The sequence below is a fragment of the Delphinus delphis genome, chromosome 19 (genome assembly GCF_949987515.2).
Source record: "Delphinus delphis chromosome 19, mDelDel1.2, whole genome shotgun sequence".
NCBI classification, from domain to species: Eukaryota; Metazoa; Chordata; class Mammalia; order Artiodactyla; family Delphinidae; genus Delphinus; species Delphinus delphis.
In genome coordinates this window covers 11,222,798-11,234,568 of record NC_082701.1, presented here as the reverse complement: position 1 = coordinate 11,234,568, position 11,771 = coordinate 11,222,798, and the positions used below count along the sequence as shown (strand labels likewise).

General features: G+C 46.9%; 1 protein-coding gene across 3 annotated transcripts in view; it reads right to left on the bottom strand.

Annotated features, from left to right (window-relative positions):
* RNF213 (ring finger protein 213) overlaps positions 1-11,771 on the bottom strand; it is a 112,301-nt gene that overhangs the window by 47,835 nt on the left and 52,695 nt on the right. For 2 of the 3 annotated variants that reach the window (XM_059996286.1, XM_069540050.1), the window contains 10 exons: positions 11,270-11,485; positions 10,783-10,932; positions 7,677-8,266; positions 6,681-6,843; positions 5,322-5,539; positions 4,236-4,376; positions 3,947-4,114; positions 1,832-2,987; positions 955-1,148; positions 584-736 (listed from right to left, as the gene is read on the bottom strand). In XM_059996286.1, coding sequence (XP_059852269.1) covers positions 584-736; positions 955-1,148; positions 1,832-2,987; positions 3,947-4,114; positions 4,236-4,376; positions 5,322-5,539; positions 6,681-6,843; positions 7,677-8,266; positions 10,783-10,932; positions 11,270-11,485 — 3,149 coding nt within the window. The remainder of the gene's footprint in view (positions 1-583; positions 737-954; positions 1,149-1,831; positions 2,988-3,946; positions 4,115-4,235; positions 4,377-5,321; positions 5,540-6,680; positions 6,844-7,676; positions 8,267-10,782; positions 10,933-11,269; positions 11,486-11,771) is intronic. The other variant, XM_069540049.1, reaches the window with a different exon arrangement.

Genomic DNA, 11,771 nt, shown 5'->3' with positions numbered 1-11,771 from the left:
GCCTAAAAAATGCTTTTGTGTTTTAATCCTCCACATGGTCTAGACTGCATGGACCTTTACGAAAAATCACTTTCCATGAAGGGATTTCTGTAGATTCCTCTTTGCATGGGGTGTTACCTTTTGCACATTCAGGCATCATATGAGCTGCACTGTTGATCACAAAGCCCTTTTCTACCCAACCTCTTGGAACTAAATCTCTCCATCAAGTACATACGCGTGCACATGTGTGTGTATGTCCGCATAAAACTCCCTTTTGTTAAGAAACTGAGATGATGAAAGTCTCCTTTCCCTGTCAGCTACCATTAAGAAGGATGGTGCTCCTCCTAGCAAATGAGTTTTCTGCATTCCCAGCACCACTGGCATTTAACCCAGACATACAGCATCCATCCCGATGAGAACAAATCTAAGATACTGCTAATTAATAAAAGAATCTTTTTATTCCAGGCATTACTTAAAAATAAGTTTAAAGATCTGTCTTTACTAACATTGCACTCAGCTACTTTGCTAAGGCAAAAGTGGGGAATCACAAAAACGTATCGAAGCCCCCACCCCAACAGTAACCTGAAAGTGCCCTGATACACACCAGCTTCAAAGGCCTCTGTGGCAGCGAACTCCCTTCCAGGATTTCAACGATATATAAGTGGCATGGGTTCCGAAGCCACATCTTCCCATTTACATCCATTAAGTACTGGAGAATGAGGAGTTTGAAAAGAAACACCCAAATTCCAGTCTGCACCTAAAGACAGAATGACGTGGGTCTGTAAATACGTACACAAAAGACATCAATCCTCCCAACCCTAAGGACCCTCTTATTCAGCTCTTTGATAACGATGATACTGAGTATCAATACATGTACGAAGAAGCAAGTCTTTATACTGGGAAGGGGGCAAGGCAGGATGTGGGAGCTGTGTCTTTCCCAGCACGGCCACTCAGCTAGAACCTGCGGGCACTTACTGAAGAGGTCACGTCAAAGTGGAATACAATGGGTCTCCTCTGATACCGGGCGTCCAGGAAAGGCAGGAGGGAGCCCAGGACTTCATTCTCATCCACCTGAGGGTTGATCAATCGAATAATTTTTAGAGGCACTTTTTCTCCATTAAACTTCATTTTCAGTTGGCCGTGCAACCTCTTCACAAAGAGAGACCTTCCTGTGACGTGAACATACAAAAATTAGGCGCCAGGGCTACGGATCAAGAGTGAGAATGACCAGAAAGAGTCACTACAAATCGTTTCTCTTTGTACAAAATTCAAAACCGATGCAACCTAACATCAGGTTAAAGGACGCACGTTCGAACCCTCAGATTTCCTTGCTGTTACCCACCCACCATCCTTGCTGCTTCCTGGGACTAAGGATGGCAGTCTGAGCATAAGGACAGAAACAGCAGAGTTCGCTCCCGGGGGCGGGGAGCAATTTTCACTGGAAGGAAGGTAGTAATGTTAAAGGGATACAGTCAACAGAATGAAAATCATGATGGTGACTGAAGGCAGAGGCATCCGTTTCTTCTCAAGATGGGGTAATTATACCTCAGCCCGCTCAGGACCCACATCAACCCCAAAGTAGCCAACGGACTTAAAAAAAAAAAAAAAAAAAGGAAACTGCAGAGATGCTAGTTTAAAGGGGGAAGATGGCTCAGCCGAGCTGGAAACCATGTGAGAAACGGTGTCCCGCTCCAGTATGGGTCACGATTTACAACTTCAGATGAGTCAATCCTCTGGAGACTCAGTTTCCCCACCTGCAAAAGGGCTCATCTGAGCTCACCCCCCACCCCATTGGACAGGGAAGGGCCATCAGGTGGTCCCTGGGACTCAGGGACCCAGCAGCCATCATTACCGACACCCGCTCTCTCCGAGGCCACGATCCCAACACACATGTGGTCCCGGAACGTGGCAGCGGCTGACGGGGTCTGTTCCGGGACCCGGAAGTGGTGAGCCAGGTAGGCCTGGATGTCCTTGAGGGGCGCCTGGGGGGTGATGAGAACCTTGTGCTGGCTGAAGGCTGAGGGGAGGTAGCAGTGCTCTCGCTCATGGTCACAGACCATCACGAGCCGGTAGTGCTCCTGGTGGCGCTGCATGCACAGCCTCAGGAAGAGCTCCTCCGCCCGGCAGGCCACCTCGTAGCTCAGCTGGTCTGCGTACAGCAGGCTGTAGACCCTGAGTCCCTGGGAGCCCGGGGTCAGGCAGCGACGCAGGAGCAGCGCCACCTCCTCGAACGTGGTCTCTGGGGTGCAGAGCAGCACCTCGTCGTAGGTGGGCAGGGGCTGGTTCGGGGTCTGCATGTAGATGGCCAGGGCGGCTGGCAGCACCTCAGAGTGGCCACAGACGACGAGATTCGGCTGGCCGTCCTGCAGGCCTCTGGGGAGCTCCCGCTGCACAGGGGGCCCAGCCATCCTCGCCAGGCGAGCCAGACAGTGGCCAAGGGCCTCGAGGTCCAGGCAGTGAGGCAGGAAGACACTCATGCACGTCATCGAGTGCTTCATGATGACCCTCAGCTTGTCCACCAGTCTGGACTCAGAGAAGAGCAACAGTGGCAATTCTTCAACCACTGTACTCTCCTGGTGTGTGATGGTCCTGCCATCGGGCCCCCGGCAGGCCTCCGAGACGTCCCTTGGGGTGCAGTTGCCTTTGATGAAGGAGAGCATGGTGAGGGCGGCACTGCTGGGCACCTGCTTCCTGAGTTCCGAGCCCAGGTAAACCAGCTGCTCGGCAGTATAGTAGTTGAGGTAAAAGTGCTCAGCTCGCTTCTCTGCCACGAATCTCTCCCACTGGTCCAGGAAGTCCTCCATCTGCCGGCAGAGGGTCTCGAGCAGCTCAGCGACTGGCCCGCTCTCCACGAGCTGGCGCATGAGCTGCAGACCGAAGTCCATCCGGATGGAGGCACCCTTCCGGGGGGAGCAGTACACCTTGGCCGTCCAGGTCCTGAACAGCATATTTCCGGCAGAGTACAGGTTTATAAAGGACTGGACAAGCCTCTGCACGTTGCAAAACACCTGTTGCAAATGGAAGCAGGAGGCAGACGTCACAGAGCTGACCGCAGAGAGAAGGACACAACAGTCTAGAATAACACAAACAGACTGATAATTTGAAGGGCTGGGGTTCGTGTTTTCTCCATGGTTCACTGTGTGATATCGAGCATGAGACTGATCACAGAAGGCCTTCCTTCCTCATTTCCACAGTCTCTTCTTTAGGAAGCAATACGTTGTAAAGATAAAGGAAACCATTTATAAAATACAAATGAACTTTAAGGACAAAACTCATAATCAAAAGGAGAGACCATGACATAAATCGACATGCCTTTCTCATCACGATTACTTCGGATGTTGATGAAGGATGTCCATGTACATCGTTAAGTACTTGGGGATGCTTGCTGATTTACAGAGTAAATCAACATCTCTTTGGGTCATGATTTCTGAATACATGCATTCTGCAGACCCACTGGCTCCACTCTCCATGGGTTTAAGAGCAGAGTGATTTCTATGAATTAAATACAAGCTCAGGGCTTCCCTGGTGGCGCAGTGGTTAAGAATCTGCCTGCCAGTGCAGGGGGCATGGGTTCGAGCCCTGGTCCGGGAAGATCCCACATGCCGCGGAGCAACTAAGCCCGTGCACCACAACTACTAAGCCTGCGTTCTAGAGACTGTGAGCCAGAACTACTGAAGCCCGTGCGCCTAGAGCCTGTGCTCTGTAACAAGAGAAGCCACCGCAATGAGAAGCCCGCGCACCTCAACGAAGAGTTGCCCCCGCTCACCGCAACTAGAGAAAGCCTGCGTGCAGCAACGAAGACCCAACACAGCCAAAAATAAATAAATAAAATAAATAAAATTTAAAAATAAACAAATAAATACAAACTCAAACTCTTCTGACTTTCCCAGGCACCTCAGCGGTGAGAGTCCTCAGCCCAAACAGATGGGAATAGGATACCTGCTCCAACATAGATACAAACCCTTACCTCAGAAAATACCTCTACGACTTCAACATTGTTGTGATCTTTCTTGCCAGACATCAGCATCAATTTGTTCAAAAGCTCCTTCAGCTCTTCTAAAGAGTAGTCTCGCACCTCCTCGTGGCCTCCGTGGCCCTCAGGAAGGATTAAGTGTAGAACTGTGTCTGGGGAAATCTGTGGAACAGTACACAATCAGAGGTCATTTTTGAGAGGCAGAGACTCCCCCCACCCCCGCCCCTGAGGACAGCAACCTGTAAGAGCCACCTGCAGCTGTGCCTGGGATGTGAATGCTCACCTTTTGGCCATCCGCGGGAGCCTTGATCACATAGATGCCTCTGCTGTTGATTGCTGTCGCCAGGGACAGGGATGAGAGCTCCACAGACCCGTGACTCTCCTTCACTGTCTTCAGCCACTCCAGGTTCCGGGCAGAGTCACACTGTTGGGACAGGAGAGAAAATGGGCCGCAGCTTACAGGTGATCTTCTTCCTGCCACTCTCTCCACCTCTGCCTTCCAGGGGCAAACTCCTCCTCCCCTTCTCTGGCTCAGCGTGCCATCACCCACAGGGGGGGCCTCCCTCACCCGCTGCCCACCACTGCCACGGGCTTTGGCTCTCCCTCTTGGGACACTTGTCAGGAGGTGTTGCTGCAATGGGCTGCTCCCCTGTGTTCTCACCCGGTGCCCTGGATGCATGGATGGGGAGGGACAGGCATGAACCCAGCTCTCTGTGAGAAGGCAGCGTTCTGCCGGGCCCCCAGCTGGGGATAATGCTGGCTATAACAAGGCTGTGAGCTCTGCTGCTCCTTCCATTCCTCTTTTCCTCCCCCATCCCCTGTGGGGCTCCAGCCACCCTGTTACACAAGCTATGTACTGGGTTGGCCAAACAGTTCGTTCGGGTTTTTCCGAACATCTTACAGAAAAACCTGAATGAACTTTTTGGCCAACCCAATACTATGGGCCTGCTTGGGCCCTGTGCAGATGGTTTAACTTACAGTGAAATGTTTATTTTTTCTGATTAAAACTGAATCTGTACCAATTGCGGAAAGTATGGAAAATACCAAAAAGTATAGAGAATTAAGTAACAATTACCACCATTAAGAGAAAACCACTGGTAACATTTTAACATATTTCAGTCTATTTTTCCCATTCTTTTCGCATAGTAGAAATCACTCTAATTTACATGCAGTTTTGTATCCAATTTTCTAACATAATAAGACAGAGAAAGCATTTCCATATAGGAAGAAACTGTTTTTAAACATCCTTTTAAATGACTGCATTAAAAACCTGCCATGTGAGAGTGCAATAGTTTGCAGTCCTGCCCCTAGTGTTTCTAAGCGATGCTTTATTACACTTATCTATTTTGGAGCCAGAAATAAGACTCACCAGTTTTTGGGGCAGGTGGTGGTCATTATCCAGAGCCTTCCACAGCTCTTTCAGGTGTTGCATGAATTCATCGAAACCCGCACTCGTGTCCAGCTCATACAGCAGGGGTGCAAAGCCCTGCACAGCATCGTGGAAGCAAGCCACCCGATCCACGTCGATGTCATTCTCCCCCGCAGAGATGGAGGCCAAGTCCACGAACACCTTCAGCTCAGTGATGCCTGGGGAGGGAGAGGCAGGTGAGTGCAGGGCTACCCCGTGATGACATGAGCCTCAAATCCGCGACAATGGTCCTTACTGAAGCTATAAATGGATACTCGGTGGATTTTTAGGGGCTTTATCCACTTTTTGCTTTCGATAAGAACCTGGGGCATTTTTTTCTTTCTTGCCATTTATGTTGATACTGCTGACCAATACCTGACCTTACTGAACAGCATCAATGTCCAGGCATTGCATGGGGCTTTTGTGTACCTTACTTCATATAATCACACAATATTGCCATTTCGTTACGAAAAAAACAGTAACATGTTGACAGTTATCTATAAAAAATGGCTGCTCACTAATCAAAATCTGTGCATCACTGTGGCCCGAGGAGCCCATAGCTGAAAGCAGCGAGTCTGTGATGAGCTGAGCAGGCGGCCCCTCCCCTGTCCCTGCACACCAGGGCTGTCCACCTTCCCTCTTCCCTGGCTCCATCTCCCGTCCATGAATTAATTCTGCTAAAGTCACCAAAGCCACAGAGTTAAAAAGACTGCCAAGCCCTTGCACAACGACAGGAAGAGGTGATTAAGCCAAGACAAGTTCGCCTTGGCTTCTAGTAAAAATCAACTGGAGGAAAAAGCTAAAGGGACACAATTTTAAAGAAAATGATCCCTTGCTGTTCACAGCAAGCATCCAGAGTGAGAGGGGAAAAAAGTAGCCAAGGAAATAGTTTTTACACCAGAAAATGAGCTATACTGTCCTGAAATAAATGCTACCTACAATCAACGAGGCACACCCTGCACATTTACCAAAGAATACAGACGAAAACTTGCTAAGAGACTAGACTTAATTATTACAATCACTAAGATGAAAGGAGAATTACAGGGCGTGATAGTGGGGCTAATTATTGTTACAATGGCAATCATATTACAAGATATAAATGGATCAAATCAATGTGCCATACACCCTAACTTTACACAATGCTACCTGGCAAATACATTTCAATTAAAATGTTTTAATTTAAAAAATGCAGATGGCATCTCATGGTCCTTTACTCAGAACATGATCAAGGGGAGGGGCTGCCCACACGTTTAGGAAGACCACCCTATGAACCATCTAAACATGCTCCAGACTTCCGGCCACCACAGTGATGGACTGTACCTCCGAGAGCCTCCCGGACCCAGCTGATGAACTCCTTCCTCCGGGACAGCTCCTTCAGACACTGACACCGGGTCTCATTGACGTCCTGCAGCAGCTTTTTGGCACGGATAAGCTGCTGGTTGATCCGGTCCAGTTTTTCATGGCGAAAGTTGTCCAAGACAGTCTAAAAAAGTCATCAAAGCAAGTTGTCAAAGAGAGTCTGCAAGAGAAGGTTGTATGTGCACTGGAACTGGCTCCTGGACCCCCCAAAACAACAATGTTGACCGTCCCAACAGTCCTTCCCACCAAGCTTCCAGGATTGGCAGGTGCATAAAGCTCTTATCCCAGATTGGACACTGTAGCCGCTCTTCTGTCCCGCCTCGATCCATAGTAACTACAGTTCCTCCGCACCTGGCATTCTGCTAAGCAAACCTACACAAGAACCCTGCCAGGTGCACCTTGTAATTTTTTCTATTTTCTAGGTAAAGAATAGAAGGACCAGGACAGTGACCTACTCAAAAACACGCTGCTGGGCTTCAAGCTTACATGTGCCAGTCCCCATCATACCTGTCTATACAATAATATAGGTCACCATATACCTTATAAATGCTCACCTAAAAAAATCAGAAAGCAGAAGACTCACTTCTTAACTGTAACAGATAATGTACCACGTGCCGCTCCCAGGTAAGCACTAGATGTGCAGAGCTGACAAAACAAATGGCTTTTAGAACCTAAAGAGCTCAGGTGACTCTTTACAAATACCTGATGACTAAAAGAGGATCATTGCCTTTTCCTAAATTCACGATCCTCCTGCCGATCCAAGGAAACCCTCACTAGCCAAAACAGTCGCACTGTTGGTAAACAAAGGTAAGAACGAAGCCCTTGGCATATGCAGGCATCGAATAAAATACAAATAACGTTGAAGGAAGCTGCGGAATCATCTTGCCCAGTTTTTAAGAGCTCGAGAGCGGCATCCCCGCCACCCCCACCCCCAGTAGTCCCCAGTAAATAACTTACAAAGCTTAGTAAGATGTGGAGAACACCAAAGTCGCCGGTCAGGGCCAAATTCTCTTTGACCTTCAAGATGACCTTGGCTGAGTCGACAGCCTGATGCAGGTGATGGTATTCCTCGATCTGCCGGACTCGCTCCTTGATCCAATCTTTTTGGTCACTGGGGTACAGAGCACACATGGTCTGGAGGTCTTTAGTTAGGTCGCTGTATTTATTCACAAAGTTTTTGAAGATGTCATCGATTTCCCCAAAGGTGACTTCCCCTGACTTCAGATCCTGATACAGTTTCGTAAACCTTTTGAAACAAGGGCCATATAAACATTGATACATCTCTTCAGGGTGGAATAGTTTCCTTTCCAGCTCCTCCTCTGGCTCACTCAGCTCCTGGGCGGCTTCTGTCCAGAAGACCTGGAAGACGTGGCTGTCCTTCAGCAAGTCTGCATTTCTGGCCATTTCTTGGACTGCAGGGCTCAGGTTGTAATGCGTTGTCCACGTTGAGTCGAGGGAGGTGGCTGACAAGTTCACCGTCACGACTTGGTTTAATCTTTTCCCGCTGAGGTCTTCCGAATGTCTTTCAGCAATCTCTCCAAAATCCACTTTTGAAACCATAAGAGAATGTCAAAAGTGAAACCTCTATTCATGATATCATTTCATTTTACTTTCCCAGTTTTTACTCCCCTCGCTGCTCTTAAGGAAATGCAAGTGAACACACTTGCTGGCATTGTTCTCAGTAAGAATCCCTAAGTCTCCACCCTCACCTAGCTCGTCAATTTTCATGACAAAGAAAGCTTTGCAACTTCTGGGAGAAGATGACAGTCTGACATCTGCACATGCTTCCACTCCCTCCCCATATTCTGTTCCAATGATAGAAAAGAGATTGTTGTTCAAAAGCCATAAAGCAACAGGGCTGGGAAGGACAGAAAAGGAGATCACAGCAACAAAATTTTGGAACTTGAAAAGCAGATGTGCTAGGGGGTAAATGACGTCTTAAGCCTCAGAACGTGGGGTCCTAGCCCATGGTGGGGAAACCTGAGTCTGCCACGTGTCTGGTGTCACAGACTTCCCCCAATGCACAGACACTGGCTGCACAGGTAACTGAAATTTGGGAGGTGGTGATAAAATAAGGAGGACTGGGCTGAAAGTCTGCTTAAGAAGTCATCAAATAGCCTCATTTTCATCCCCACCCGTTCCATACGGCAGGTTGATGGCACCTCCTCCACCCTGGCAAGCAATGGGCGGTTTATATTTTAGACAGGATAACACGGAGGGCTCTCTGGATTGGGGGTCTCAGGTATATGGCAGAATAAAGGCATTTCCAGGCACGTATGCTTTGTCAGGAAGCTAACAGACGGTACGTACCATTAAATTTAAGAAGAAAGGAGAACAGAGGATACAGGGAGAAGGAAGGCAGTAAGACTAGATGTGCATATTGGATGCTGAGAACCCTCCAGACCTCATTTCTCTCTTGACTCCCAGAAACCTGGCAGCGGGGCCTATACCTTCCAAGCAAGAGACTGGCAATCTAAGCAGCCCAAGAGAGAGGAGCTAAAGATACAGGCTATTTCAAAGCCTAGCCACGCCACCCTCAGAATCCTCCATTAGCATGTTAGGCACCTCTCTTAATATAAACAGATAAACAAGCATTTCTAGACAGATGGGGAAAGTCTTTAACATGAAAAATAGATATTAAAACATACCAAGAGATAAAAGCAACTCAGAGGAAATAGGAAACTATTCAAGATAAAGAAAAAGAAAACCTCTAAATCAAAAATATCAATAATCTCAGAAAGATATGATACTGCAACCATGAACAAGAACAGGATAGCAGAGAAAAAGGATCACTCAGAGGAAAAAAAGAGTTCTTATAAATTAAATACATAAGAAGAGAAATTTAAAAATTTACTGGAAACGTTAAAAGGTCAAATTAAGGAAACTGCTCAGAAAGCAGAACAAAACACAAAGAGATGGAAAATAGGAGAGAAAATGTATGGAAGTCAGATGACCATTCCAGGAGATCACACATCCAACTGTGAATTCCAGCAAGAGAAAAAGTAACCACTTAACTAACACAAGAAGTTTCCCCAGAACTCAAGGACTTGGATTTCCAGATTAGAAAGACCCACTTAATTATGCCCAGTACAACAGATGGGAAACAGACCCATTCCAAGGCACATCATTAGGAAATTTCAGAATAAGGGGGACAAAAAGATATCAAGAGCTTCCTGAGAGAGAAAATATGTCATCCACGAAGGATAAGAATCACATCTGACTCTCAACAGCGACCCTGCAGAGACCATGGAGCCACAAATCCCAAATCCTGAAGGAAAACGTTTCCAGTCTGTACCTCTGCACCAAACAACAGATCTCATGTACGGGCAGACATTTTCAGACAGGCAACGACTCCTGTGCCCCCTTCTCAGGAGGGACCAGAGGGTGTGTTTCACTAAAACACAGGAGTGAAAGCAGGGAGCCATGGGACCCAGGACACAGATCCAGCTGAGGACAGAAGCAGGACATCCCTAGGACTGCATCCCTCCAGTCTGGGGAGAGTCCTTCTGAAAAGTCAAACTGATTGCCTTGTGAGGAAATTCAAATGGTTGGTAAAGAGTCTGGGATTGAATTTAAAAACAAATACATTGAAAACAAAGCATAGGACAAGACAAGAATTTTAAATCTAGAGAAAACAGTTTGCACAAGAAATGGAAGAGAATCATGGTATGTTTCATGGCTCAGGTATGAACAGTGCATTTACACAGTCGTGACTATTTAAACCCTGAGGACTGATCTAATTAAAATTATGATAAAATTGGAGGAAAGGGAGGTTGGAAAGGTTATGTGTGTAAGGCAGAAATTGGAAAAATAAGGAGATTTAACATTTAACATGGATAATGCTTAAACCTGAAAAATCAAGGAGATATTTAAGCATGCTATTTAGAGATATGGCAGTAATCGCCAAAAAAATTTTAACTTTGTTAAAAATTAACACATTTAAAAAAGGCTCCCGTCCAAGATAAAAGGCTGCTACTGTGATACATTTTTATCATATTCTCTTTTGACCATTCTCCCCTGGGGACCCCTCAATTTTGTTTATTTTAATGCTTAAGAATATCACCTTTAATCAGGTCTTTTACCCTCCCATACAACTTCAGGAGAGAGTCAACATATGTTTTCTCATTCTTTAGAGTGACTAGTTCATTCTTTCTGAGACTCAGCACTTCCTTCATAGCGTGTCTTTTCTCATGGGCTGGAAGACTTGTACTCCCTGAAAAAAAAAGAAAAGGAAACCAGTAGAACACACAAACATTCGCTTGTAGCAAGACATTTCTTCCACCCACATGAACATGCCCCACGTGCTGAGCTATGTGGAGGGTGACGCAGGGGGCTGCGTGCAGGGCCACTCCAAGATGTCCCCGTGTCAGCAGCATGGAATAAAAACAGCCAGTGCTCTGACACAGTCAGTATTTTATCACTTTCCCATTATTTTCCTAAGGATTAGAAGCCATCGCCTGTCAACTTCCTGGCGAGAAGAGCCACTAATCATAAAGACGACAAAGATCGCCCCTCTACAAGACACACAGGCAAACACAGACGCTTCTTACCGTCTAACCCCTCATGAGCCTGAAGTCCACATCTCAACTTACTTAACTGCCAGATGTCAAGGAACTGATTGGTGTGTTTTATGATCAGCTCCAGTTGTCCAACTAAAATCGCTCCACTGATGAGGTCATTAGTAACTTTTCTGAACACAGAGTCAGCAGTGGCCATCAACTTCTTCCCTTCATCGGTAATATTTTCTAATATTTTGTCATTGGTTCCTGATCAAGTTAAGAACAGAGTTAAAACGGTGGGCATCCCACTTCCTTCCCACGTTATTGAATTCCCAGTAACTTCCTCATTGCTCTGACCCAACTTCCATACAATAAAGCAGAGTCATTCCGTGTTTCCACATGTGCTTCTCACATCCCTCGATTCTGCTTTGCCCAGGAGGTTTACATCTCACCCAAATTCATCTCCCAAAGGACTTCCTTCTTCATGAAGACGATTCCTCAAATGACCAAAGTCAGCCAGGAGAACCACATTTCTCAGTTATTTTAAACCTGT